Below are 27,136 nucleotides of genomic sequence, written 5' to 3' on the forward strand. Positions count from 1 at the left end.
TTTTGGACCTTTTAATTTATTTTTGACTTTTCAACTTATTTCTGACATTTTTCATAATCCTTGTAAAATATTCGCTGTAATTATTTTGTTCCTGTAACATTGTATATATTTTTTTCTCATTCTTCTTTGAGCTTATAATCTAAAGCTCTGTATATATTTTTTTATAATATTGTATTTGTAACATTTTTTCATCGTCTTTTTTTTCGTCCAACATGTTTTTGAGAAGGCAGGCGTCGGGGAACAAGTGTTTGGCATTTTTAATGCATTTCGGCATAGCCACCCTTTAGAAGCGCCTACACTTATCGAACCATGAATGGGTTCCCCTGATGACCCACTACATAGGTTCTATTTCACTCTCATAAAATTCAATTTTTTTTACTTTTTTCTTAAAATAATTCTTTTTTGTAACTTTGTATTGTACAAATTTACAATATATTTATATATATACTAGCAGAAATACCCGGCGCTTTTCCCGGGTTTTCTTCAATTACTGGGAGGATTGGAAAAGTGACAAACCGTTATAAAGGAATAAACTGTTACAATAACAGAATTAAAGGTGTGACAAACCATTGTAAAGTCATATATTCCCGTCTGAAACGCATTGTTGGAAACCACGGTAACTAAAGTAAACGTTCCGAAAGTGATTGTTGAGGCCCCAAAACCATTGTTGCCCGACAGTTTTTTGCCCATTTCGGGCATTTGCCCAGCTCTGACGAACTTTTAAAGTAGCCTACGGTTCAATCCCGGACCTGTTTGGTATATATGCAAAATCTGGCGACGATCGGTCTAAAACTGTAGATTTGTATAAAGAGCATACATACATACATACTTTCACATTTATATATAAGATTGTAAATATTCACACATTCAATAGTTAGTTCTTCTTTCAAGACAATGTTTAAGACAGTTTCACGAACGAAGACATCAAATGTTTGACAAGCTAGTGGATAAAAGACAATTTTCCCAACAAATAATATTTTCTTTTCTCTTTAATATTACCATTTTATAACTACACTAGCTATAATACCCGGCGCTGCCCGGATTTTCTTCGATGAGGCTGTTTGGATCACGTGATATCTCCCTCTTTCTTTGAGGGACATACAAACCGTGTCTAAGTTAACCAATATGACGATTTCTTGGCGACTCGTGAAATAAAGAAATCTAGATTTAAAGAAACATAGAAATGAATACTTTTTTTCTTTTTTTTTAGGGGCGCTAAGTATTTCGATTCCCCCTATCCTTGAACTTCAAGATATTCATCTGCCTGTTTCTGCTTCCAAAGCTTAGCTAAAGCTGTGCAATTTCTTCAATGTACTTTACGGGCCCATAATTAATTTTAAAATAACCTAAACTATATCCATTTATACAGTTGAATATTAAAAGGCAATACAGATAAGTTAATTTTCATGTTTGAGAAGATGTAAATAAAAAGTTGAAATCAATGTTATTGCATGAATATCCAACTCGAAAGTAGGTCCGGGACTAATTACTTCATATTTAATTTTTTGGGCTTCGTATATCTCTAAGCGAACTCAATATTTCAGAAATCGAGAATTCAATACAATTTTTAAAATTATTGATGTGACAGAAAACACCACCAAATTTCAGCATTTATACAGTAAAATCGACAAATCGACAATTTTAACACTGATTTCTATGAGAATCACCCTTTTCCTGACCCTCAAAGCGATGATGGTGATGATTATGACGTCTATTCAAAAACCCTCATTACTGAGAGTATTGAAAATGTGGCAAAGCATTATAAAGACATAAATTATTATTCATATAGTAACAGGATTAGAGAAGTAACAAACCATTGTAAAGGCATATAGACGTCATAAACGCATTGCTAGGGAACCACGGTAACCAAAGTAAACGTTGTCGCTTGTATGGTATTTAATATTTTGCAACACTTTTCATAAGACTAGACAGGCTTGCCTGGTAGCTGCGTTAAGAATCTCGATCTCGTTTAATTGATTAACGGTATAACACTACTGAAGTTCATGAGGATCGCTAGCACCTTGTTATGTGCGACGGTGCACATGGTGCACATTCGCTAGCATATGGTGCGACGGTGTTATCAATCCACAATCTGCGAGTTGCATCTTTAAATACGTAAATTGCCCAAAATGACCTTGTATAACGAACTTACACCAACAGTGGCAGATCTACGAGCACCAGTGATGCTGTTAAAATAGCCATCTGGGACTATTCCTTCCACATTTAATGAATTCAGATTGTGTCGCACGTGCACAAGCTTGTCAACTGTGGCGTAGTGTTTCAGAGCAAGGGTTCTTAGTTAAAAACGAACGTCAACATCTCAAAACATTTGATAAACACTTATAGTGTGTGTGTGCGCGCGTGCGTCGTCTCCGATTGGTTAAAAACCCGAATTTATGTGGGTTTTTTTTTTTGCTTGAAATTCAGGTTTTCAACCAATCGCAGACGACGCGGGTTTCCAGAATCGGAAATACGGACGCACTATGTTCACACCCTTACGCAGCAAAGCTCACCGTATCAATAAGCGAAAACTCACCCTATCCGTGTTGTTGACGTTCTTGGGTAGTGGCAGCTGGGACGGGAACCAGTGAGAGGCCTGGTGATTGTCCAACCTCCAGAGAACTTCAGTCGTGTTGTCGGACCTCTTGAGTTTCACCTGGAGCCCACCGATGGAAACTCCGGCCGTACTGGCGTACATGTAGGTCCAGAAACTAAAGCAGTGGGTGAAGTTGCTGCGACGGAGAGTCGGGCTGACCAACTGGCCCTTGTCGAGAGGTGCGTGTTGGTAGCTCGCGGTGTTGAACATCATGAACGAATCTGTAACAAGTAATGATGCAGACACAGCATTAGTAGTCTTCAAAAGAATATGTTCCCTGAGAGGTGTCTGATGAGAGTAGTTCTAGTGAAACACGTATATGATACCGTGTCATTCTGAAATTCTGAACTGACGAAAAACAAAAAATAAGATGTCTCACCTTGACGGGACACGCCACTAGAATGACCATTCGGGCTGAGGAGAGTCCCGTCACCAGTAACTCTACCCCACAGAGGTGGACTCTCCGATCTCGTTTTCGTGTCAGTCTCTTTCCAGCCGCAAGAATCAACGAGGAACGCACAGTCACCTGGAATTCGCATGGGTAAAAAACACAATGTAGTTATCCGTACTCAATAAAATACAGTCAACGCTACTGACTGCCAACTCCAGCCATACAAATAGAACTGTGATAGCTCACTCTGCAATAGCTGGAGGGACAGAATGAAAAAGTTAATTGAGTCTTACCTGATTTGCTGGCTTCTCTCGGCACACCTAAATAATCGAATACGTTCTACATTAAAGTAGCAGCACAGACATCGAACATGTCAATAAACTTTCATTAAAACGAGTAATAATTGCAAAAACTTATGTTGAAAATATGGTACTTATTGATTAAAAAGTGTAATGGATCGTGCTAGATCATCCGCAGCTAATGGATTGCAAAAATGGCAATGTCATGGCAAAAACGGCATGCATGGCAAAATGCACACTCGCTTCTCGTATCGAATTTAATAAGGCAAAGGTGTTTCTAACGTTTAAATTCACGCGGCACCCTTGATAGCTACGATAATGTCGAATGAGTCCAACCAACATGATAATTTCTACAGTACGACTGTTTTTATTGCACCCCAATGAAAATGATATAATGTGCCTATTCCGTGACCATGAGTCCGCAGGCCAAATGCAAAGTGTGTATGGGGGGGAGGGTTCAATCATCCCGTGGTAGTTGTTCCGGGGTATATACTCAGGCTGACCATACTTCCCGCTATAAAAATACGGGAAATAATTTGATACCAGAGTTGGAGCCCGTAGAGAAAATTATCTATGGGACTCCTTCGAGTTGGGAATAATTCTAGATTATTTCTTGTATTATTTGGAATAATCATTATTATTTCTATGTTTAAACCTACCTTGTTCTATTGTTGTAATTTGCATTCTTTATATATGCTACCACATATACGGTAATATATAATTACCGCATTTATATTACCACATATGCGGGACTCCTATAGTATTGGGGCCTTGTGGTATTATCCTGTTGCATACTCCTCAGGGCGACTCGAGTCAATTTACAGTAATTGAATACTAAATATGTAAAATAAATAGCCATGCATTTATGGTGGAAAAAAAATCACAACGACAAGGAGGCCCCAGAGCTCTGTGTACTCTTGCCCCGCGTTGTGTGAGCAATGACGTCTACTGATGACCTCTTGGGACAGTCATCGTTCAGCTATACAATGCAGTTCAATGTCTGAACGAGACATGTTATTTGAAGTATTTCTAATTTTTCCTCTGTTTTTTTAACATAGGCTGCGTGCTTCTGAAACAAAATCATTTATGTCGAATACCATCCTTGCCAAAGCAATAACGCATGTCAACACGAAGTTCCCTGTCTTCCGGGTCGCTCATTCGCGTTTAAATAGAACTGGAAGGGACGGAGGGGCTTTCTGATGCTAATAATTAGAACTGAGATTCGTAAAACTTTGAAAAGAACAATTTTTTTTTGTTCTCAATGCTAAAAATATCTGAGTTTTACAGATTATGACCTCTGAAATTTACTAATAAACTTGAAAATATGTCAAAAAAATAGGCGTTTATGGCAGAAAAATTTCAAGAAAGGCATTTTTTTACCAAATATTTGAAAAATAGGCAAAAAAAAAAGGCATTTATGGCATTTCTCCTGAACATCCGGGTGCTAGCCCATTATATTATCTGTACTGTATCATCGATCTCAAACTATAAGACACCAAAAAGAGAAAAAAGCGCCAGTTTGAGAAGCCAAACGACCTTTTCTTTTTCAAGTGACTAGTTTTCTTCTAGGAAAAAGATCAAACCGTAGCATATGAGAAAGGCAATGCCAAGTTCTTTCTCATGATTGATAGACTATGTATGTTACGGTAAATGCGATAAATATAATGTAACAAATGTTATTATTCATAACCGACAATCATTTTGGTAGGTTTGATAAATTTCCCTAAATTTATCACTTTTATCGGCGATCGTGCATAATACCCAAGCGTCGTTGGTAAACATATCGTGATAAATCGTACTATATTCATCGCATTTGCCGGTTATTATGCATAATTGACATTTCGTGCCGGTAAATATGATAAATCATTCCCCCATTGCTGTGATGAGATTTGTTATTTAGATCGTCGTAATTGTGAGTCAAAGTCTGAACCAGATATAATGAACTCTGATTTAACGAATTTTTCCGAACATGCCCGAAATAACTCCTACTCAACGAATTCCGAAATCATACCCCGATACAACGAACTATCCTAAACCAATTTCACGATCGTACTTCGCTATTGCGTATCATTAATAATAACCGGTAAGAGTGATAATGTTTTTAGCGCATTTATTGAATTTAACAACGACGCTTAGGTATTATGCATAATCACCTCGCGGTAAGAGATATAATTTTATCAATCCTACTGAGAACATTGACGATTTTGCATAACAACCGGAATTTATCACATGCACATTTCAAGAAGTGACAAGGAAAAAAAGGTACTTGGGCAGGTTCCGTTGTTCAGGGATATATCATCAATGGCGATGTCACTTTCTCCAGGAGTATTGATTTCAGCCTCGAATATTACCTGTGATAAGAAGAGATTTTATGTAATTGTATAACCTCCATTATCATCCGGAGAAAAGATAATTTTCTATTAATAATCGAATAGAATATCTCATCATGTAATAATAGCAAACAATCACAAACCCTGAAAGGTCTCGGAAGTGAAAGAGGCACCTCCCCTTTGTACCACTGATCCGGTGTCAATGTGCCCGTGTACAGTTCCCAAATCGGATCGCCAGTCGCATTCGTCGTATTGTCGTACATGTACACTCTCAGAGCACCTATTCCGGCTCCATACAGTGAAGTCCAGAAGCTTAGGCACAGAGCACTGCCGTTTCCTGGATGAAAGCGCAAAAGAAAGGAATTACTCATCAGAAACATGATGAGTGAACTCAGAACTCATCAGAACCATTTTCATTGACTTTGTTATTCCCCCGAACTTTATTTTATTGCCCTGAAGTAAGGCAGCTGGAATACCGGGCAGACTTATCGTCCTCCATCTTAACGCAGCAAGACAAGTTTTTTGTTCAAAGGCACGTCTAGACGTTCAACGATTGGTTGTAGCGATAATACTGACGTCCCACTTTGTACAAAGATGGCAGATAAATCGGCCGGGATTTCCAAGAGCCCTACCTCGAAGGTACTTCATATAACATCAAAGGATAAGCTTTTGCAAAGGCCGAGCAATTTAGTATCAGATGTGTATCTGAAATTCGGATACAACAAACTTTGGTACTTACCGTGACGGTTCAGCACGGGGCTCCATAAATGTGCTTTGTCGCCAGGTTTGTTGGGATATCTCGAATCGATGTAGGCGTAGCCACCTGAAAAGTATGTTCCAGATCAATTTGCATAGACACATTCTTATTGAATGTTATTTAATTTACGGATTCTTTTTTTAGAAGCAGTGGGTTTTTTTTAGTGGGTTTCAAGTATTTATGATGTTAGCGCTATGCGTGTTGCGCGTTCGAAAAGTGCTGCCATCTATCCTCCGTCTTGGAAGGGAAAACGGCAGATGTCTGAATATTCGTGTTTTATGAAAGGAAAGTAGCAGATGCCTAAATTTTCGTGTTTAGTTTAGGGAAGCTTGTAGATGCCTAAATGTTCGAGTTATTTCAAGGGGGAGGTTGCAGATACCTGAATTCTCGTGTTTTATCTTGGGACGGTTGCAGCTGCCTGAATTTTCGTGTTTTGTCACGGGAAGCGTTCAGATGCCTAAATATTCGAGTTATATGAAGGAGGAAGCTTGCAGATGCCTAAATATTCAAGTTATATCAAGGGGGAAGTTGCAGCTGCCTGAATTTTTGTGTTTTATCAAGTAAAAGTTGCAGATGCTTCAATTTTCGTGTTTTGTCTAGGGAAGGTTGCAGATGCCTGAATTCTCGTGTGTTATATAGGGAAAGTTGCAGATGCCTCAATTCTCGTGTTTTGTCTAGGGAAAGTTGCAGATGCCTAAATATTCGAGTTATATCAAGGGGAAAGTTAAACTAGATAAAACACAAAAATGCAGGCATCTGCAACTTTCCCGTGTTTTGTGATTGAAATTTTTGTCTTGAAATTTTGTTGTTTATGTTAGTATTGTATTGAATGTTTTTCTGTCCTCTGTGGCGAGACTTTGAGAAAATTTGAAGACGAAAATTCAGACAGCTGTAACTTTCCCTAAATACAGATGCCTGCATTTTTGTGTTTTATCTAGTTTATTTAGGGAAAGTTACATCTGTCTGAATTTTCGTCTTTAAATTTTCTCAAAGTCTCGCCACAGACGACAGACAAACATTCAACACAATACTAACATGAACACCAAAATTTCAAGAACCAGTGACTTTCACTTGCAATATGGAAATCAAAAAGCAGCACTTCCCGATTTACATCAATTCATTGGATGTTCTTTAAAGGAATGTTTACAAGGTGCATGTAAGGTTTATTATTAGCTGTAGGTTTGAAGTAGCAGCCAAATTACCAGTTTCCCTCCACGTGACGCTACTTCCATGATCCCTGGAAGGTCCCGTGACGGAACTACTGCTACCCCGTCCCATCTTCCAATCAAAATCATCACTTGAGTTCGAGTTGGTCCAGTTGCAGAAATCTTGCTCGAATGTACAGTCACCTGCAAGATACAAGGGTAAAAAAAAAACATGTTTTCCGATTAAAGTCAATTGTAAAATGCCTAACTTTTTTATTTTCGTTCTAATTGATGTGATAATTTATGGATTAGAGTGTGATACGAACCAAGGCAGGGTCCATCCGTGAGAAACACATCGTCCACGGCTACGAATCCTCTTCTCCTGATGTAAGGTTCTCGTGGAAACGCCTCCATCACCAGCTGCGATTCAATTCATATTCGATTAGTGAATTGAGTACTGGCTGCGGAAAGTATAATACACAAATTTCTATGTCTTGAGATGAGGTAGTTTTCCCGTTTTTCTGGGGGTAAATGTAGCCGAAAAATGGTAAACGTTGTAACTGCCAAAAGCGAAGTCTTGAGAAATCACATAAACTGTTTTTGCAGTCCGTAGGAAAGTTCAGACTTACTATGAACTCTTTTCATGCTCATCTGAGCTACTTATAGGACCACCGGGCACTTCTCACGTTGACAACATTATAAAGCATTGTTCATTTGACACTTTAACCCTTTAATTGGGAAGCATATAAAAAGGAGAAAATTTTTGAGACGGCTAATGAGGTTAAAACAAGTGAGGTTTTCTAAATGCATGATTTAAAAAAAAGTTATTGCCAAAATTCTAAAAAATATGGGACGTTGCACTTCAGGAAAAACGCTGTATTTACATAGATTTGAATAGTTTAAAAATGTTTATTGCTTGCCACTTACTTTCTATCATTGTTGGAGAATTCTCAACAATGTCTCCTGCACACGTGGTATTTCTTTCCAAAATGCAAAGGTAAAAAATAGTTCTTGCTTTGGCTTGTCATGAAATAGGAGACGCGTGTTCCTTTGAGCCATTCTGTTGGTAATTATAGAAACCTCATGAGCAGCTCAAAATGGGTTGTTTAGGAGTTGATTAAAAACGCCAATGCCGAAACGAGCTCAAAATACAAAATGTCTTTACTTGAAAATTATTAGAAAACCATGTTGTAGTTTTTTGAGAGCAACATGACCAAATAAAGGGTTAACATGAAAATCGGTGGTGTACGACTTTTTTTGGCACTTACATTGTTTACTACTTCTACCCTCCAAAAATTCACACTTCATAAATTTGAGAATCTCTTTACCCGATAAGGCGTCTCACAGGTAAAGCTGATCTTGCCCTGGTGCCACTCGCCATCAGTCGAGTCATAGGTTTCCCATATCGTGTATGTCACGTCGGTGGCGTTGATGAGTAGCCTGAGCCCACCGGATGACAGGCCCTGGGTGCTGTAACTGAAGTGGATGCATTTCCCCTTCGGTGATGTCGAGTTCAGGAGAACTGTCGGGAGCCAGGCCCTCCTCACAAGCTCCGATTCGTCGCTTGCCATTGCTGAAAGATCTATGAAGGCATATCCACCTAAAAATAAAATAAAAACGACAATCATAAGTATGTGTTTATGAGGTGCATGTGCTAATCTTTGCGGTTGATATATTAGCATTATTTTCATATGTTACCAGAACCGTTTTAAACCAGTTAGAAAGTTTCGTCATAGTGAGGAACAGAATTCATAGCTTGGAAAATTTATGCAGATGGCAGCACTATAGCAATCATACAAGCATTACACCGAAACAAATTTCACATTAAGTTCACAACACATACATACACATTTTCCAGCATGGCCCTGGTCTTCTCCGACAACCTGCTATAAAACTCGTCAGAGAGCCAGAGGGATGGCCCACGATCTGGTTAGGAGGACGAGGTGGTTAAATATTAATGATAGGAAGGAACTAAATCACGATATTTTCAAAACGCCCACCATTTGCTACATGCAGCAGTTTCAAAGAGAGAATTCTGCGAATACCCTCGGAAAAATCTCTCGCCTGGATGGTGTATATGCTTTACATACAGTATATGCTCAGCCTATGGCCCCGCGGATCAAATGTGGCACTTGAAGTTATCAGATGTGGCCTGCGACCTCAAACCAAATTCTGTACAAAAATAAACCAGCGGGACATTCACGGATCATTTCAACGACCAGCGAAACATTTCTAGATCGCACACTTTCGTATCACTTCAGTGATCCGCGGCGCAGTTCTAGAGCATTTAAGAAATCTTTCCAGATCAAGATAATATCTGGACACAAGATATATCCACACAAGATAATATCAGAACTAAATGAACATAAAGCGACAGGGTATGATGGTATAACAGTAAAAATGATCAAAATCATAGCCAGATATCATAATGACTTTTTACTATACCTAATAAATACTTCACTAATAAAAGGAATTTTCTATCCCGAACTCAAGGTTTCCATCGTGTACCCAATTTTTAAAAAAGGTGATAAAAACCTTTTAGCAAATTATAGACCTATTTCAGCACTCCCGGTTTTTTCAAAAATAGTTGAGAAAAGTATGAAAACAAAATTGATTAGTTACTTGAAACGTATAAACTTCTTTGCTGAGAATCAATACGGTTTTCAAACAGGAAAAAGCACTGAAATGGCAATCACAAAAGTGAATGAATATCTAAACCAGAGCTTCAACAACAATAATTATTCAATAGCAGTTTTTATCGGTTTAAAAAGAGCTTTTGATAATGTAGATCCATCTCTGTTATTACATAAGATGGAGAATGCCGGAATTCGTGGTGAACTATTGCGGTGGTTCGAGATGTACTATTATGGACGAATACAGGCAGTCTATATAGAAAATGAAAAAAGTGATTACCTTGAAATAAAAAAAGGAATACCTTAGGGAACAGTACTTGGCCCCACACTTTTTCTGATATATATAAATGAATTATGCCTTCTAAATTTGCATGGTAGAATAGTGTCTTTCGCGGATGACACCGTATTGTTGAAGGTAAAAATATTTCTCATTTGATAACTGAAGTTGAAGATGACCTTAGACAGATTAACACATGGTTAACAAAAAATAAATTACTTCCAAACGTAGAAAAAACAAAATTCATCTGTCTAAAAATTAGAGATATTAAACCAGAAACTCCAATATCACTAACATTACACGTTTGTAAATACCCCTCCCAAATTTGTTCTTGCGGTCACATAGAAAGAGTAAGAGAATATAGTTATTTAGGTGTAGTTATACAAGACGTGGAAATGGAATAGCCATTCCAACAATGTTTGTAATACGATAAGAAAACAAATTGCAGCTTTATATAGATTAAGAAACATTGTAAGTCCGGAACTCCTTAAAACAATTTTCTACGCCTGGATCCAATCAAGAGTAACTTACGCTATTACAGTGTGGGGAGGTGCCTATCACGACAATATTAAGAACCTAAATAACATCTATAATCGCATAAAACGTAAGGTAATGTTATTTAATAATCCAGATCTACTGAAATCAGAAATTTTAATACTTGATCTAAGACAAATTTATGTGTATAAAATGATAATTTTCATGACTAAAAACCATAATTTATTTCTTAAAACTAATAACGATAGGACCTCAAATAGATACAACTTCTTGTATATAACTCCAAAAACAAACAAATACCTTGTTCAAAAAAGTATAAATTACCTAGGACCAACTACACTGCTGGCCACCGTAAATGCAACACCCTGAAGGAAGCATGCAAATAATATGAAATTTACGACATGCATTAGCAGAGGTGAGATATGCAAATGATTAGAATTTCAGCGCAGACGCACATCACGCGCGCCTGTGGCGCCACTTCAAAGCTCTATTTAAGGCTTGGAGATTTCGACGATTTGAAGTACGGCAATTGTGTTTTTCTTGTGGTTTTTTCAAAAAAACGATCAATTATGCCTCGTAGAAATCGCGATCATCTTTTGATCAAGTATCCGAGTTCGACAGAGGAAGGATAGTGGCCTACCGAGATTGTGGATTATCTTTCAGGGAAATCGCTAGTCGTGTTGGACGAAACCAAACAACTGTAATGCGGATATGTGATCGTTGGATGCAGGAGGGTACGACGGACCGACGTGTTCGATCGCATCCACCTCAGTGCACCACTTCACGTGATGACAGGCGTATTGTGCGTATGGCAGTGACGGATCGCTCAGCCACATCACGAACCATACAACAGCACATTCAGTCTGTACCGCATCATCCAGTGTCTGCGCGTACCATTCGACGCCGTTTACAGCAGAGTGGTCTGTCCGCAAGACGTCCATTGCTTCGTCTACCCTTGACGCAGAACCACGGACGTCTCCGCCGCCAATGGTGCGATGAAAGAAGGATGTGGACGGCACAATGGAATGAAATTGTCTTTACTGACGAGTCACGCTTCTGTCTGCAACACCACGATGGTCGGATTCGAGTCTGGAGACACCGTGGAGAGAGGATGCTGAACAGCTGCGTTACGCACCGCCACACTGGTCCTGCACCGGGTATTATGGTATGGGGCGGTATTGGATATCACTCTCGCACTCCTCTAGTACGCATTGTCGGTACTTTAAAAAGCCAGCGCTACATCTCCGAGGTGTTGGAGCCAGTTGTCCTTCCTTACCTTCAGGGCTTGCCCACAGTCATATTTCTACAGGATAATGCGCGACCACACGTGGCACGCATTGTCCAAAGGTTCTTCGTCAATCGCCAGATTGAATTGCTTCCCTGGCCAGCTCGCTCTCCGGATCTTTCGCCGATAGAAAACACGTGGTCCATGGTTGCTCAACGATTCACCCAGATTACATCCCCAGCTGCCACACCAGATCAACTTTGGCAACGCGTGGAAGCTGCTTGGTCTGCTGTACCCCAAGAACACATCCAAAGTCTCTTTGAATCAATGCCGAGGCGTGTGGCAGCGGTGATCTCCAACAATGGCGGCTACTCTGGCTACTGATTTTGGCAGGAACCACACTTCACAGAAGTCTATAAATTTAATCATTTGATGCTTGGTCAACATGTTATCTACAAAATAAATATTGTTGCGATATCTCTTGTCTTTCTTGGTGTTGCAATTTGGGTGGCCAGCAGTGTATTTGTAACAAATTCGGAAAAAAATTATCAGACCTTAGAATAAATAAACATCTCAGGAAAGAAATTTTCACATTCTCAAACTCTATAACGAATTTTGAAAGGTTTATTGAAAATATAAATAGGTAACCAAGGAAAAATTTGAAATATCTATAATAATAAAATAAAAAAAAAATAAATAAATAAAAAAGAATGAAATGAAATAAATATAAATCGAGCGTGCCGTTTATAATATATAATATTTATTAAGCTCTAGGACGGACCAAATGGGTCCCTAAGAGCTGCATAGTGTATGTTTTGTTTTTTGTTCTGTTGTCTTTATTTTATTTTGTATATTTGTGTCCATGTATTTATGTGTGCTGTTTTGAATTATTAATAAAAAAAAGATCATTTCTAAGTGATCCATGACATATTTACAGAACACTTAAGTGCCCCCCCCCCGACACGTATTCAAGTCAAAGAAGTGGCCCGCATTCCTCTAAATGTTGAGCATTTAGGAGATTACCGTACTTAGAATTCAAGGATATATTTAGAATATTGGAGACTAGTCTGATTTCCATAATTGTTGTGGAGAAGAAGCGAGGTTGAGCATTTCGGGATTCGAACCCGGGTCGAGAGTCAGATATCTTCACCACTGGACTACACAGCACGTCTTCAAACTGGGTTTAGGTAGACTTCAAGGATATTTGGTATATCGAAAACAGAAATTAAAGTTATTCCCCCAACTTGTATTTACGCAATTGTTATGATAATTATGACTATAAATTTTATCTCATTTATTTTTCATATTGAACTTTTTTTTGGTAGAATTCGTGTAGCCTCTTTACGAACACGAAAGTAATATTACGTCCAAAGTCCAGTGGAGTAAATTCCAATTATCTAGGGAAGTTTCTTTTCCTATCCCCCATTCTTTCTATATGAGTGCTCCTGTTAATGATTTTTTTCTACAATGTAAACTATCTTTCCACTATACAGGGTGATTCAGAAAAGATGGGGAAAACTTTAAGGGGTGATGGTACACACTAATACAGGCAATCGTCATCAAAGAATGCATGGAAACGCAAACGTGGCATTCCGGTCGAAATTTATCGAGAGAAAAAGAACACCATGCATGCAAATAATGGGTAAATGATGAATACTTCCGTTTGCAGCTCCGTAAATGAAATGCGTGTCCGCTTTTTCAGTATTACTAGAGTGCGCCATTATCCCGTACGTTACAACGGTTGGAACGGTCGCACGCTGGAATAACTTCACGGGGCTGGCGTCCGCACCTTTCATTCACTATGACGCAGATTTGCATACGGTTACTTCTTCTTCCCCAGGTTACATTTGCATGCATGGTGTTGTTTTCCCTCCCGATAAATTTCAACAGGAATGCCGTTTTAACGTTTGCGGAGCGGCCGTTTCGAAATGCGCTAGCGCATTTGCGTTTCATGTTCGACCGTGCATTGTTTGATGACAATTGTTTGCATTGGTGTGTACTATCACCTCTTAAAGTTTTTCCCATCTTTTCTGAATCACCCTGTATACATGTAAGAGCGGAAGAGAACCAGAGAACAAGTAGGGTGAGGGTGAAAAGAGAAGAGGAAACACTCTTAAAAAAAACTCTCTTACCTATTTTTATATCTTTCTTCTCCCCTCCCCCCCCCCTTCTTTCTTTTTGTAACGCACATGCTATACAATTTCGATGCCTCCCCCTCCCCCTTCCCATAAAAATCAATATATATATGTATATATAACATACATTCTGCAAGAGATACTGAACTGAAAACCCCAAAAATTCAAAATTAAAACATTTCAAAGGCCAGAGCATAGCGCCAAAGGCAGCTGTATACACATAACTAGAAATTATAAAGACATAATCGGAAAGATGAAAAAATACAAAAATAAGTGGAACAACGAGGAGGTCGTTCACAAGGGGGACCCTCCCCCCATTGTTCCAAACAGCAAAAATGTTCCTAATGATGGTAGGCCAAGAATAGGCATAGAATTATCATCAGTTTCTCCGACATTTTTGCGAAAAACAAGCTTTGGAAGTCAAAAAGCAAATATGAGAAAATACGGAAATTGAAAAAAAAAAAACTAGCAAAATACATTAGTAGCACAATATAAAATGGACACCACCACAAAAGTGTGTTTAAAAGTGGAAAATAGAAAGCTATAGAAAATAAAAATGTAAAACCTAAAACCTGAAATTCAACTTTTTAATACTAATGTCACAAATAATGAGTCACGTGGCGTAAATTAGCAAGTCGAAAAACGTGGGTGAAGTTTGAAACCCATAAAGGAAGACAGATATCCGTTGCCACTCAAGACATTTAAAAAGTCAGGAAATGGTTTAAGAAAATCATTTACATTATTGCATGTTTTTTTAATTCTTGAGAGTTATCCAAAAAAATTCATTTTTCAGAATTCCAATACTAATATTAGAATTGAAATTAGAAAAAGAAAATTGACTTTAAATTTAAATTGTTTTGTTTTATCAAAAATTCCAATAAAGGCTAATGGTATTAGAGAAACAAATTTTAAGATCGAGGAAATCCGCAGATTGATTGCGTCATGATTGGTTCTCTTCAGTGTCAAGTCCGTAGTGTAAATATCACCACTTAATTCCAGAAAATTGGTAAAATTAAAAAAATGTGTATATATATATATGTCTGTGTGTGTGTGTGTGTGTGTATGTGCACTTTGCATATCCCATTAAAAATTGAAAAAAATATAAAATTTCATAGCACAAAATATGCCGTTCATGCAACGGTACTAAATTGAAGTAAGCTCGAGGACCCAAACAATGATAAAGACATCATCGAAATGATCTAATTTCCCTCCTTCTGGTTGAAATCAACTTCAAACTGTGGAATCCAAAATGACCGCTGCAGCGAAAGATGACCACTGTATGACAGTCACAGAGATGGCATGAATCCAATTATGACAAACGCCATCTAGTGTCTATGTTAACTCAATAAAATAATCATTGAATAAAACTAAATTCATAGATTGGATGATATTGAGTCAATAAAAATTATATATTTTAATTTATTTTTTTTGTTGATCTAGAATAATAAAACTGTTAATTGAATTTTTTTAAACTTAAAATTTTTGATCCATTTCTATCAGATATAATAATTATGTTACATATTAAGTTTTACCTTTGTTTTCCGAAATGATAAATAGGGGTTTCCCCTTAATCATAATGAAGTTTTAGAATTCATATTTATTTCTTAGGACCTTTCAAAAGTCAAAAACGACCCATTATCAGAAAAAAGACGTATAACTGCAGGAATTAACCAAAGCTCCAACTTGGGTCCGATGATCCACAATATTTTCATGGATGATTATCGTATGGTACCAAAGGACATCTTGGGTTTATACGCTGACGATGTTAAATTAATTTCAATCGACAGGAAGCCCTTGAATGTGCTAAGTAATCTCCAGGAGCTGATCGCAAATGTCGAAATATAGAATGCATACATCAGTGTCAAGTTGAATGCGAACAAATGTGTACTGGTGTGGCTCATAAAAACCGACATATCTCAACAAGTACGAAGATCATCATAGAGCGACAAGATATCGCGCCATCGACTCAAACTAATTACGAGGGCGTCACCCTGGATGAAAGACTCCATTGAGTAAAGCGAAAGATGACTACTATATCTTCAGTAGCTATAACAAAATCAAAAAGGCTCATATCCTCTTAAGAGAATCTCTTGAGATTCTGCTATCCGAAGTTCAAACTTTGATGTACGAACAAATCGTTCGCCCAGTGTTGACACATGGTTGTGACCCCCAGCTTGGGCTCGCATCTAAGAGCAACATGTACAAACTACATCGATTCCAGAATCGCGCCCTCGGGTGCTTCACTGTAGTAAAAAAAAAATTTTCCTCCTCACCGATCTGCACAAAGATTAGAAGGTGTCGTCTATGTATTCCCGTTTCAAGTTACTATCTCGAAACTATGTACTTCAGAAAACAAGAAAGGCCGTGTCACCAACATCTGAGAGAGATCTCCAATTATGGTGCTCGTGAGTTTCTGAGAAACATCTAAGGCCTTATAAACATACTCCATACAAAATATGTGTCCGAATTTTGAAAAATGCGTGGGCGTTTCTGTACATATATATATATTTATATGTATTCAAACAATCATTAGTTCACCTTTGATTACAATTGTTAAGACAGTCTCACGAACGAAGACATCAAATACGTGACAAACTGGTGGATAAGATAATTTTCCGCAACGAAAAACGTTATTTTCTTTTCTCATGTTTCAATTCAAATATTATCGTTTTATGATAATGTAATATTATGTTACTCCAAGATGAAAGAGAGTAGGGCACTTTTGAGCTCGGGCGTTCTGTATAATGTTCAACGGTCACGGTCACAATTTATAAGTGTGTAAAAAGAGTTTGAATTGGTCAGACACCGTTTAGACGGTAATAAAGACGTAATATTTAAACGTATAGCTTGTTAGCTATACCGTTTAGACGGTGTGGCCAACAAGCTATACGACAAACGTTATCGAAACGTCCCGCAGGCCACGCGAGAACCAACTTCAATTTTTATTCTTTACTGAAATCAAGGATTGAAATCATCATCCTCCCGTATAAATAATTATTATGATAATTATAAGTTATAACAATGAATAACTTACGCCAATTTATCTATCTCAAATTTATTTGCTTTCAACTCTTCGTTCGTAGAGAGATTTCATTTAAATCTACTTTCATTTGTAGGAGTGCTTCATTTCCAGATATTTTTCAAAGATTTCAGGCATCCAGTGGAGCTTTTCTTACTTTCTCCGTATCTTTTTCTTCTTTTTTGGTGGCATTTGGCAATTTTAGCACTTATTTTTTGTAGTTGAGATTCCACTTTACAGGGACCTTGCGCTGGGATCTTTGACGGGATCCCAAGGTTAGATTTTTTACGGGGGTTACCCCCCCCCCCCATTTTGAAATTTTGCGTGAAAAAAAAAAATCAGAATCATCCCAGGCTCTTTGGCAAGGTTGGAACTACTAATTTTGGCGCCCCCGTGTAATGTAGAAGAAGCGATTTTATATAAAGGGTAAATTCGGCATTCCCTCTAGTACAGCGCCGGGGCACCAAATCCCATAGGGGGGGGGGGGTAGCAAGCTGGCCGCACTGTGAGCCAATCTTGGCGGGTCCCAATTACAAGACGAATGGACGAAACAAAGCTTTGTTGACTAAGAAAACATGGTCAGCGGGTTGACCATAAATAGGTTTCCGCACACGTAGATATTTCTTCTCTCATCCCGTTCGTATTGACTATAAATTTGATAACCAATGCCATCAAGGGCTCACGGGGTGGAGGTACGGGAGCTGCTTCCGGGCATCGTCATGCCTGCACAACCCCCTTCTCCCCTCAGAAAATTGCCAAGAGTTCGTGTTTCACGGGCCCATAGTGCCAACATGACAAAGGCCACGGGTCCCCCTTTTACCAATAAGATGAAGGTCCCGGATCCTTTACCGAATAATATTAACCACGTTATTATTATTCGGTAAAGGATAATAATACTCACCACGTTATTTACATAAGAACAATATTTTATTTTCTCATTCGACATCACAAAGTCCTTCCCATGGTACCCTGGCTAACTGACTTATACAAAGGCAGCTCGGAGGAGCGGCAAATTTGAGGGATGAGTTGTCAAGAAATCAAGTAGAATTATCGAGTCTTCCTCCCGAAAGGCAGAAAAAACTATTAATCTGTATCTACCTAGAAAGAAAGGGCACCAAAAACGTGTGACCCAGAGATCAAAGGACCAAACCATTGAGCGACAAAAAGAATTACCTGGAGAGTTTGCAAACATGTGGAGTGATCTAGAGTGTCTTCACAAAAATGTGAGTGACCAGGTAAATGAGCGACCGAAAAAATGACCCATATGTATGTATCCAAGCATGTTTGGAGTGAAGGAACCAGGTCAGTGAACGACCAAAAGAGTGACCCAGAAATAGTGGAGCAGTGTTTTCCAAATCTTTTGGTGGCGTGGGGCTCCTTATGGTGACGGTCAATGCTTTCGCGAACACGATATACAATTTTAACGCACCCCCCCCCCCCCACTTCTCATAAAAACCAATACATATATATTTATTTATTTTTACAATTGCCATATTCCTTAAAAAATTAAATGAACTTAATTAATTAACGAACTAAGCGGCAAATTTACAGATTGCTTAGGTGATCCATGGCACAGTTCCAGAGCATTTGAGAAGCCCGTGGCACATTTTCAGATCACTTCAGTGACCCGCGACACAGTTCCAGAACACTTAAGCGATCCGTGGCACATTTAGAGATCTCTTGAGTGACATGTGGCACATTTTTAGAGCACATAAGCGGCCCCCAGTGCGGCTCTACATCACTCGAGTTACCGGCGGCACATTCCTAGATTACTTAAGTGATCCGCGGCATAATTACAGGTCGCTTGAATGACGCGCGGCGCAGTTCCAGTGCACTTAAGCGGCCCGGGTACATTCCCAGATCATTTGGGGATTCTGCGGAGCATTTAGAGATCACCGAAGTGGCTCGATAGCGTACTTAACAAAAGAAAGAATGTTAGTTCAAGTGCCCACAAACTAGCGAAAGGTTTTCCTCGTTTTTGGCGCACCGAGCAGGATAGCAATTAAGAACATTTCATATTTTTATAAAGAGTGGTTGATGACGTAAGCGTTATCCCCCCCCCCCGTTGTCATCAAAAGTCAGCAAACCCGAAACCCCCTCGCCCCCCTATCGATGCTCACGTAATACTTCAATGACCCCTTAGTTATACTGGTGAGCCTCTGTGGTGGTCGAGTGGTCATAGTGGCGGACTCGCATCGCGAGGATCTGGGTTCAAACCCCACCGTGGCCGCAGTGGTGGTCGGCTGAAGTTGGTTTTCTGCGGTTCCCAAATTCGAGGCGCGAATACGAGCCGATCCCCCCGTTATAAAGCCTCGCCGCAGAGAGCAACAGGCAAAACGTTACAATTATTCATCCATTACACTTCACTCACTATGAGTTGAGAAAAAACCCGTAGTTTAGGAAATTGATTGCAGATGGCAGCACTACACATAAACAAACTTCACGGAAGGTTCACTATACACACATTCCAACATGTGCCAGTTCGTTAGAAGTTCCTGAGAGGAATATGGATGAGGTGCATGTCTGATTTAGTAGTTACTGGCAAGGGTGTAGCCAGAAATTTCGTTCGGGAGGGGACCACTTTCCTTTCGGGGGGGGGGGAACCAAAGTGATAGAACAATAGATTTGGCAGCCATTTTCTCACATTTCTGGGGAGACCAGACCCTTAAGTCCCCCACCGCTACGCCCTTGGTTACTGGTGAGATTGATTCTATACCACTTCTTACCTTTTGCGGTTCCGTTGTTATCCGCTGGGGGTCCTCCAGTCCAAAAAGCCGTTTCGCCGCAACCCAGGTCCCAGTTGAACATGGACAGCCTCGTCTCAGGCAGCTCCATCTCGAAATAACACGGATCGAGGTCATTCTGCGCGTTTGTGAAGTTACACGGCCCTAACGTGTAATTTGAATACGCTGCGTACAGAGAAAGAAAAATAAAATTATTGAGAAATTTTTCATGAAAATATGAAATTATAAATTTCGGTTATCGATAATGAGATAATAATCGAATGATTACTCACTCGCATTGAATGCGCAGTCAACGCAGTTTGGCACGATCTGGAAAATTATGCAAAGTATCCAGTGTTACATATTTGAAATTCCTATACTTCATTGAAACACATGAAACCATAAATCAAATTATAATCTAATATTGGTGAGTGTGTCAATGCTGTACGGTACGAATAAGACGGGATTCTATAGTATGCGGTTATCTCTACATACACTTGATACAGGGCCAGATTTCCCCCATGGTTTTGGGGGAAGCTCTAGATTTAAACAGCATGTATTCTCTCACCGGCTAGTCAAACATCTTCGATGCCAGCCGCAAGGGTTCCCTGATCCCTGCTTTGCTCAGGGACCCCAGGGGCGCATTTATGGGTTTTGTCGCCTGTGGACTATTTTGCCGCCCTTATCCAACTCTAGTCTAATTTTTTTGACTACTTATTCTTCAAGTTCGCTTTCCTGTGCTATAACCCACTTGGTCTCCACCCACTTCTGCAAGTATACCTATGTCTCTAAGTCACTCCTCTAGTCATTCACGTGCTTGCACGCTGTTTTGTCACTCCCATCCTCACACACTCTCTAAGTCATTTACATGCTTGCACACAGTTTTGATTACTGATATGATTACACACTGTTTTTGTCACATGCTTATACACGCTCTAGGTCACTCTCATTCTTGCACACGCTCTAGGTCACTCATATACTTGCACACACAGTAGATCACTCTTTTGAACGTTCGTTGACATGTTTCCTTGCTGTATGGGTCATTTTTGATCATTTATACGTTTACACATGCTCTATGTGCATTTTTTGGTCGTTCACATGCTTTCACGCTCTCCAGCTCACTCTTTCGGTCATTCACATGCTTGCACATGTTCTAGGTCATTCACCGACCTGGTCCCAGGACCGTCAGACCGAAAGGTACCCAGGCCACATCGCCCTATGGCAATATCGACTCATTGTGGTCCCAGGACTGGATTAACCATTAAGCAAAATAAGCAAGTGCTTAGAGCAAGTGACGGGCCTGGAGCCCTGTCAGCCCCCCCCCCCATGTGGGGGCCATGCTTAGGGCATCAGGAGAATAGGGGCACCACAAAAAAAATGATCAGCTGGTACATTTTTTTAAATGTACAATTTTCTCCCCCAATCTGGTTAGAAAATCCTAACATTTTAAGAGCATTTCATTGTGCACAGTTGTAAATTTTGTGCCCAGTTTTTGGATTGAGCCACTTAAGGTCATTGATAAGAATGCAGATGGACGCTTTTAAGTGAACTACAAACATGCTGAACCACTCGGCAGATTTCGAAGTTTGCCGCTGGCCACCCGAGTGATCTGGAAACGCCTGCCAGTCATCTAAGTAATCTGTAATCCACCGCGCCCGGCTGCCGCGGGTCACTCAAGTGATTTATATATGTGCTTCGGGTCGCTTAAGCTATCTGGCAATGTACCAAGGGCAACTAAAGTGATTTTGTAAGCATTCATGCGCCACTTGAGCAGTTTCATTATTACTCACATGACTAAAATGTGGTCCGTGGGGCCCACGGGTTGGATATTAATTAAATAGGAAAAGCTGCGCTGATGGAATGAAGAGGGCATTCATAGCGAATATTGGTTTGAATACAATTGATTGTGTGTATTTTACTGTATTGTACGTATTTTCAGAAGGAAAAAATATTTAAATTAATAATTGAACTTCTGAATAACGTTGCACAAACAATTGGCATTTGAAAGCCAATGTCCGTAGCATGTTAGAGATGATTCCGACAACAGCGACATCTCTGATAATTCTGTTCTAGTAGAAAGGCCATTCCCCATTAATTTAACATTGCATGCATGAGCTCGGATAAGCAGCCGCCGAAAATCAAATATTATTCCTAAAAATTTAAAATAAATGTCCTGATAATGCAGCATAGTTGAGGCTTCCACAGAGAAAAATTTATAATGATTTGAGAATAATTACTTTAGAATATAAATCATCAATAAACAGTAGTTTTACATTGCTTTATCATTAGAAGATGTCCTACGATGAATCTGATGACGTCACTAAAACCATGGAAGCGAAAATTGAAAATCCGGTTTTACGGCCCACCTGACTAATGACGTCATAAATCTCCCCAATGATTCGTTCCTCGTTTCTTCGCTCCTCCTACAATCGATGTCACTGCACTTTCTCCTTGTCTCATTCGTTCTTCGATGATGACGTCATGAGGAGGGCTTCATGCTGAAGTTCAAGACCCAAGCTGTATTAAAGATAATGCTGAAGGCAGACTGAATGCAAGGCTTTTTAGTGGGGCCAGAGTGATGGTAACCAGGGCCGGACTTAGGGGGGCCGCAAAATTTCAGGGGCCGCAATTTTTCCAAACAAAACCCTTTCCTTTTTCAGCAGGTGTTTTGGAAATTTTTTGATTAAAATTAAATTTTTTTCCAATTCGAATTTTTTCCCCATATTGATTGTGTGAAAGGAGGCTATCAGTTTAAAGCCTCCTATACAGTGACATCATTTTTAGTGTTATCAGGCATGGCTTATTATTTGGCTTATTTCAAAGAGGAAAAGAGTGTATGCAGGTGGTCGCATTCTTTACCCCTGAAAAAAGGCTGGCCTTTCTTTCTGCCATTAAAGAATAACAGAATTAACCAAGAAAAAAAAATGTTTAGGGCAGCAAGTGAAAATGAGCACCACAAAAGAAATCCAGTAACTTTTTCTCCTTGAAAACCTCCCCTCCCGTTAGAGTTACTATCTGGTCTGTAACATGGACATCTCTAGATGACGACTGCCCCGGAGCGAGGCAACTTCGACTGTCCTCCAAAGTGTTAATTGCGTGCTTTCCTGGGAACCTCTGAAGTGTTATGATGTTTCTCTAGGGAGGCTTGAGAACTTCTTAGTTTCAGTCATAAACACCACCATCTGAATCATTCTCTCATATATTCCGGAAGACGGATATATAATGTGTAAATTATAAATTTTGACAATTTTTACTACTGAACTCTCTTCCGAAAAAAAGGTAAGACGTTTCTCTCTCTGATTTTTTTTCTGAATTTGATTATCACCTAGTACAGTACCAACATGAGATATTTTGTTTCATGAATAGAGAGTTCATGCATAGAAACTAAGGAGCACAAAGGTCAGAAAATTTAGGATGTAGGCTACGTTGCTTGCGGCGGGGCCTCCCTGATATTTTTCCTTCTTCCTGCAGCCCCGATAGTTCATTGTCTGATAAGACAATGTTTGCCTACTATTGAATAAGTTATACAGTCGAATCCCATTATAACGAACTCCAGTAGACCAAAGAAATCACTTCGTTATAACGAAATTTCGTTATAAAAAGGAATTTCCAATTTTTAACACGCGCAAAAAAAAAATCGGTGTAGCGGAATTTGAGTCTAGGAAGAAAAATACTTATTTACGTTCTAGATAATAAAAAGAATGAAGTTGAATTTTAAAAATAATACAAAGCAACTCAAATCAAATAAGCATTGAAGTTTTTTGCATAAGTTTTACCCGGGTTGGGATCTTTGGCAGGCCTCCTTGTCACATGTTTCACGGGTCCCATAGAAGAAAAAAAATAGTTATCGGGTCCCCCCCGGCTGAAGTGTGGGGTCCATGGCTGTTAGTTGTGGTGTTTCAGATGGATGTAGCCCATGCTAGAAAAGCAGAGGAAAATCAGAATTTTTTTTGCTTCTCTACATGCTTCACATCATATGACTCGCTCAGGCATTGGACTATATTGTATATGTATAGCTGACCGATGACTACTCCCAGAGGTCAACAGTTAACGTCATGACTCACCCAAGGCGGAGTAGAAGACAGCTCCGTGGACCCAAATGTTGTTTTGATTTTGTTTTCACACCACAAATGCACTGCAAAAAACTATTTATTTTACATACATATTTTTTAGTATTCCATTAAATTGACCAATCATCCTCCCGTCTAGGGTGTGCGACAGCTGCGGCGACACAGGGCACATATGTGGAATATAAAAAAAAGTTGTTTTCACTATAATACAACGAGGTAGTTATGTTTCAACTACAGAAACAGTAGTAATTATTCCAAATAATGCATCAGATAAAAGAGAATTACTCACAACTCGAAGGAGCCCTACAGGTCGATCAGAGAGACTGCATAAAATTTTTTTGCACCGGGCCGCGAAATTCCTAAGCCCGGCCCTGATGGTAACTCGCGGGAAATTTCCCATATTCGTGGGAAAAATTGGACAAAATGGGAAATTTCTTGGCGTTTGTGGGAAATTTTGAGTTTATCAAACATTTTTTTGATAGTATCAAGAATTTTTGTTGAAAAAATATATAAATGCAAAACAATGCTTTTCTAGTGTAAAATACTTGACTGCGTATTTCGACCGACAGATGGCAGGACAATATTCGGAATGTATGGGAAAAATTTAGTAAAAAGGGAAATCTTCGAGGGAAATTTTGCTTGAAGAGGTTACCACATCACTGAGCCACTTCATTGATTTGAAAAAGTGTAGTGGGCCGCTTAATCAAGATGGGGTATATCACTTAAGTGAACTGAAAATATGCCCTGGGGGAATTAAGTGACCTGACGAAGTTGAAATAACGGCCCTGTGTACGAGTAAACATGTGAATAATGGTGTGAGTGACTGCATGAATGACCTAGTAAGTTGGACATTTAGCTCCTGATGACATTTTGCCTGCCCTGACCGCGTGAGTGACCCTATAAGTGATCAAGTGAATAAGAAATTTACTTCACATTTCACCTGCCCTGACCGTATGAGCGATCGTATGAATGGCCGTATGAGTTAACATATTATTGATGGTAAGATTGACCAGGTAAGTGACCGTATGAGTGATCAAGTGAGTTGGACATCTATCTGTGACATTTTGCCTGCCCTGACCATATGAGTGTCAAGCGAGTTGGACATATACTTCCTGACATTTCACCTGCTCTGACCGTATGGGCGGTGGCACGAGTGGCCGTATAGTGAACATATGAATGATTGTATGAGTGACTGCATGAATGAACAAGTAAGTTGGACGTTTACCGATTGGCATTTCACCTGCCCTGACCATATGAGTGACCGTAGAAATTACCGCAGGAGTAGCAGAATGAGTGATAAAGTAAGTGATCGTATGAATCATCAATTGAGGGACCGTGTGAGTGGCCACATGAGTTTCCGAGTGAGCAACTACGTGAGCTGGACCGGATGTCTCATTTCACATCCGGCATTTCGCCCCCTTGTGTAAATGTTAGGTGAGTATGTGGCAGAAATTTGCACAAAGCATAATAAAAATGCATTGACGTAGGCCTACGTATTAAGCGGGGGGGGGGGGGTAGTTTGAGGGATTTTAATGTTTTCCTTCAGGACTGGTATACTCCAGCTAATGTTGAAAAATTTCGCTGCAACGTAAATTTGGAAAAAGTATTTTATGCTTCACGGTGCAAATTATTAGGGTCCATTAAAGTACTACATAGCCACCTATGGGGGGGGGGGGATGAAGAGGGTAATCATTTTTGCAGACACTCATCCACTCACTTTGTAACTAATTTGGTCATTATTACGATCACTCATATGGTCACTCACTTGATCACTCATACACTCACTTTGGAACTCGTATAAGCAATCACTCACTCACTTTGGAACTCGTATAAGCAATCACTCACTCACTTTGGAACTCGTATAAGCAATCACTCACTCACTTTGGAACTCGTATAAGCAATCACTCACTCACTTTGGAACGCGTATAAGCAATTACTCTCTCACTTACTTGGATATTCATCCGGTCAATCACTTGGTCACTCATGCGCTCACTCACTCAGTCACTCACTTTTTAACTCATACATGCATTCAGGTCAGACTCATACATGGTCACTCATATGCTCAATCACTCACTTGGATACTCATACCGCCACTCACCTGGTCACTCATACAATCATTCCTATGGTCAATCACTCTGTCACTCACTTAGTCATTTTTACGGTCACTAACTCACTCCTAAAGTCAATTTCATTCTCACCTGGTCACTCACACAGTCAGTCACTCATACGGTCAGTCATGCGTTCAGGGGAGGTGAAATGTCAGGTGCAAAATCTTCGGGGCCGAAACATACCAGGGGCCAAATGTCAGGGGTGAAATGTGATGGGGGTTAAACGTTCCAGGGGCGAAAAGTCAGGGGTGAAATGTCGGAGGCGAAATTTCCGGATCCCCTCGCATGTTTGCACACTGTTTATTCACTATTTAACTCACTCTTTTAGCCACATGCTCTCACACACCCTTCAAGTCACTCTTTTAGTGACATGCTTACGCATCCTTTAAGTCACTCTTTCAGTCATTTACATACTTATGACTAAAAGACTACTTCACTGTTTTGATCATCACATGCTTGCACATTCTTTTGGTCACTCACATACTTGCACACGGTCTAGATCGCTCTTTTGGTCACCTACTGACGTGGACCCTGGCATGGTTTTTTGCTTTATAAGTCACTCTCTAGGCTGGCTTAACCATTGAGCAAAATAAGCACGTGCTTTTGGCCGGGTTTACACTATAAAAGTTTGATAAAAGTTATTTTATAAAACTTGAAAAATTCAACCAATCAGTTGCATTTTCTCGAATGTAGCCGATACGCTTATTGGTTGGATTAATCAAGTTTTATAAAAGAGATTTTATCAAACTTTTATAGTGCAATCCCACCTTAAGGAAAAAAGGGGCACCACAAAAAATGTAAAAAAAATCCCAAAATTTGCAATTGATTGTATAGTTGAGATCTTCATCAAAAGGATGGCACAAACGCAGAAAAATTAATAATATTGCCAAATAGGGATGACGTTAATGCTGAGTTTTTGGAATGAGATTTCGT

At 39.5% G+C, this 27,136-nt stretch overlaps 1 protein-coding gene across 3 annotated transcripts in view; it reads right to left on the bottom strand.

Moving 5' to 3' along the window:
• Positions 1–27,136, bottom strand: part of LOC149080746 (MAM and LDL-receptor class A domain-containing protein 1-like) — a 68,768-nt gene that overhangs the window by 14,470 nt on the left and 27,162 nt on the right. For all 3 annotated transcript variants that reach the window (XM_089237425.1, XM_089237427.1, XM_089237426.1), the window contains exons 3-13: positions 20,319–20,355; positions 20,029–20,211; positions 8,847–9,118; positions 7,845–7,938; positions 7,576–7,722; positions 6,356–6,439; positions 5,760–5,953; positions 5,553–5,637; positions 3,281–3,307; positions 2,976–3,122; positions 2,537–2,817 (exon numbers count right to left, since the gene is read on the bottom strand). In XM_089237425.1, the coding sequence (XP_089093551.1) occupies positions 2,537–2,817; positions 2,976–3,122; positions 3,281–3,307; positions 5,553–5,637; positions 5,760–5,953; positions 6,356–6,439; positions 7,576–7,722; positions 7,845–7,938; positions 8,847–9,118; positions 20,029–20,211; positions 20,319–20,355 (1,551 nt within the window). The remainder of the gene's footprint in view (positions 1–2,536; positions 2,818–2,975; positions 3,123–3,280; positions 3,308–5,552; positions 5,638–5,759; positions 5,954–6,355; positions 6,440–7,575; positions 7,723–7,844; positions 7,939–8,846; positions 9,119–20,028; positions 20,212–20,318; positions 20,356–27,136) is intronic.

This window comes from Pholcus phalangioides, unplaced genomic scaffold (genome assembly GCF_987345545.1).
Source record: "Pholcus phalangioides strain wild (caught in Gottingen) unplaced genomic scaffold, Ppha-v1.0 ptg000010l_1, whole genome shotgun sequence".
Taxonomy (NCBI): Eukaryota; Metazoa; Arthropoda; class Arachnida; order Araneae; family Pholcidae; genus Pholcus; species Pholcus phalangioides.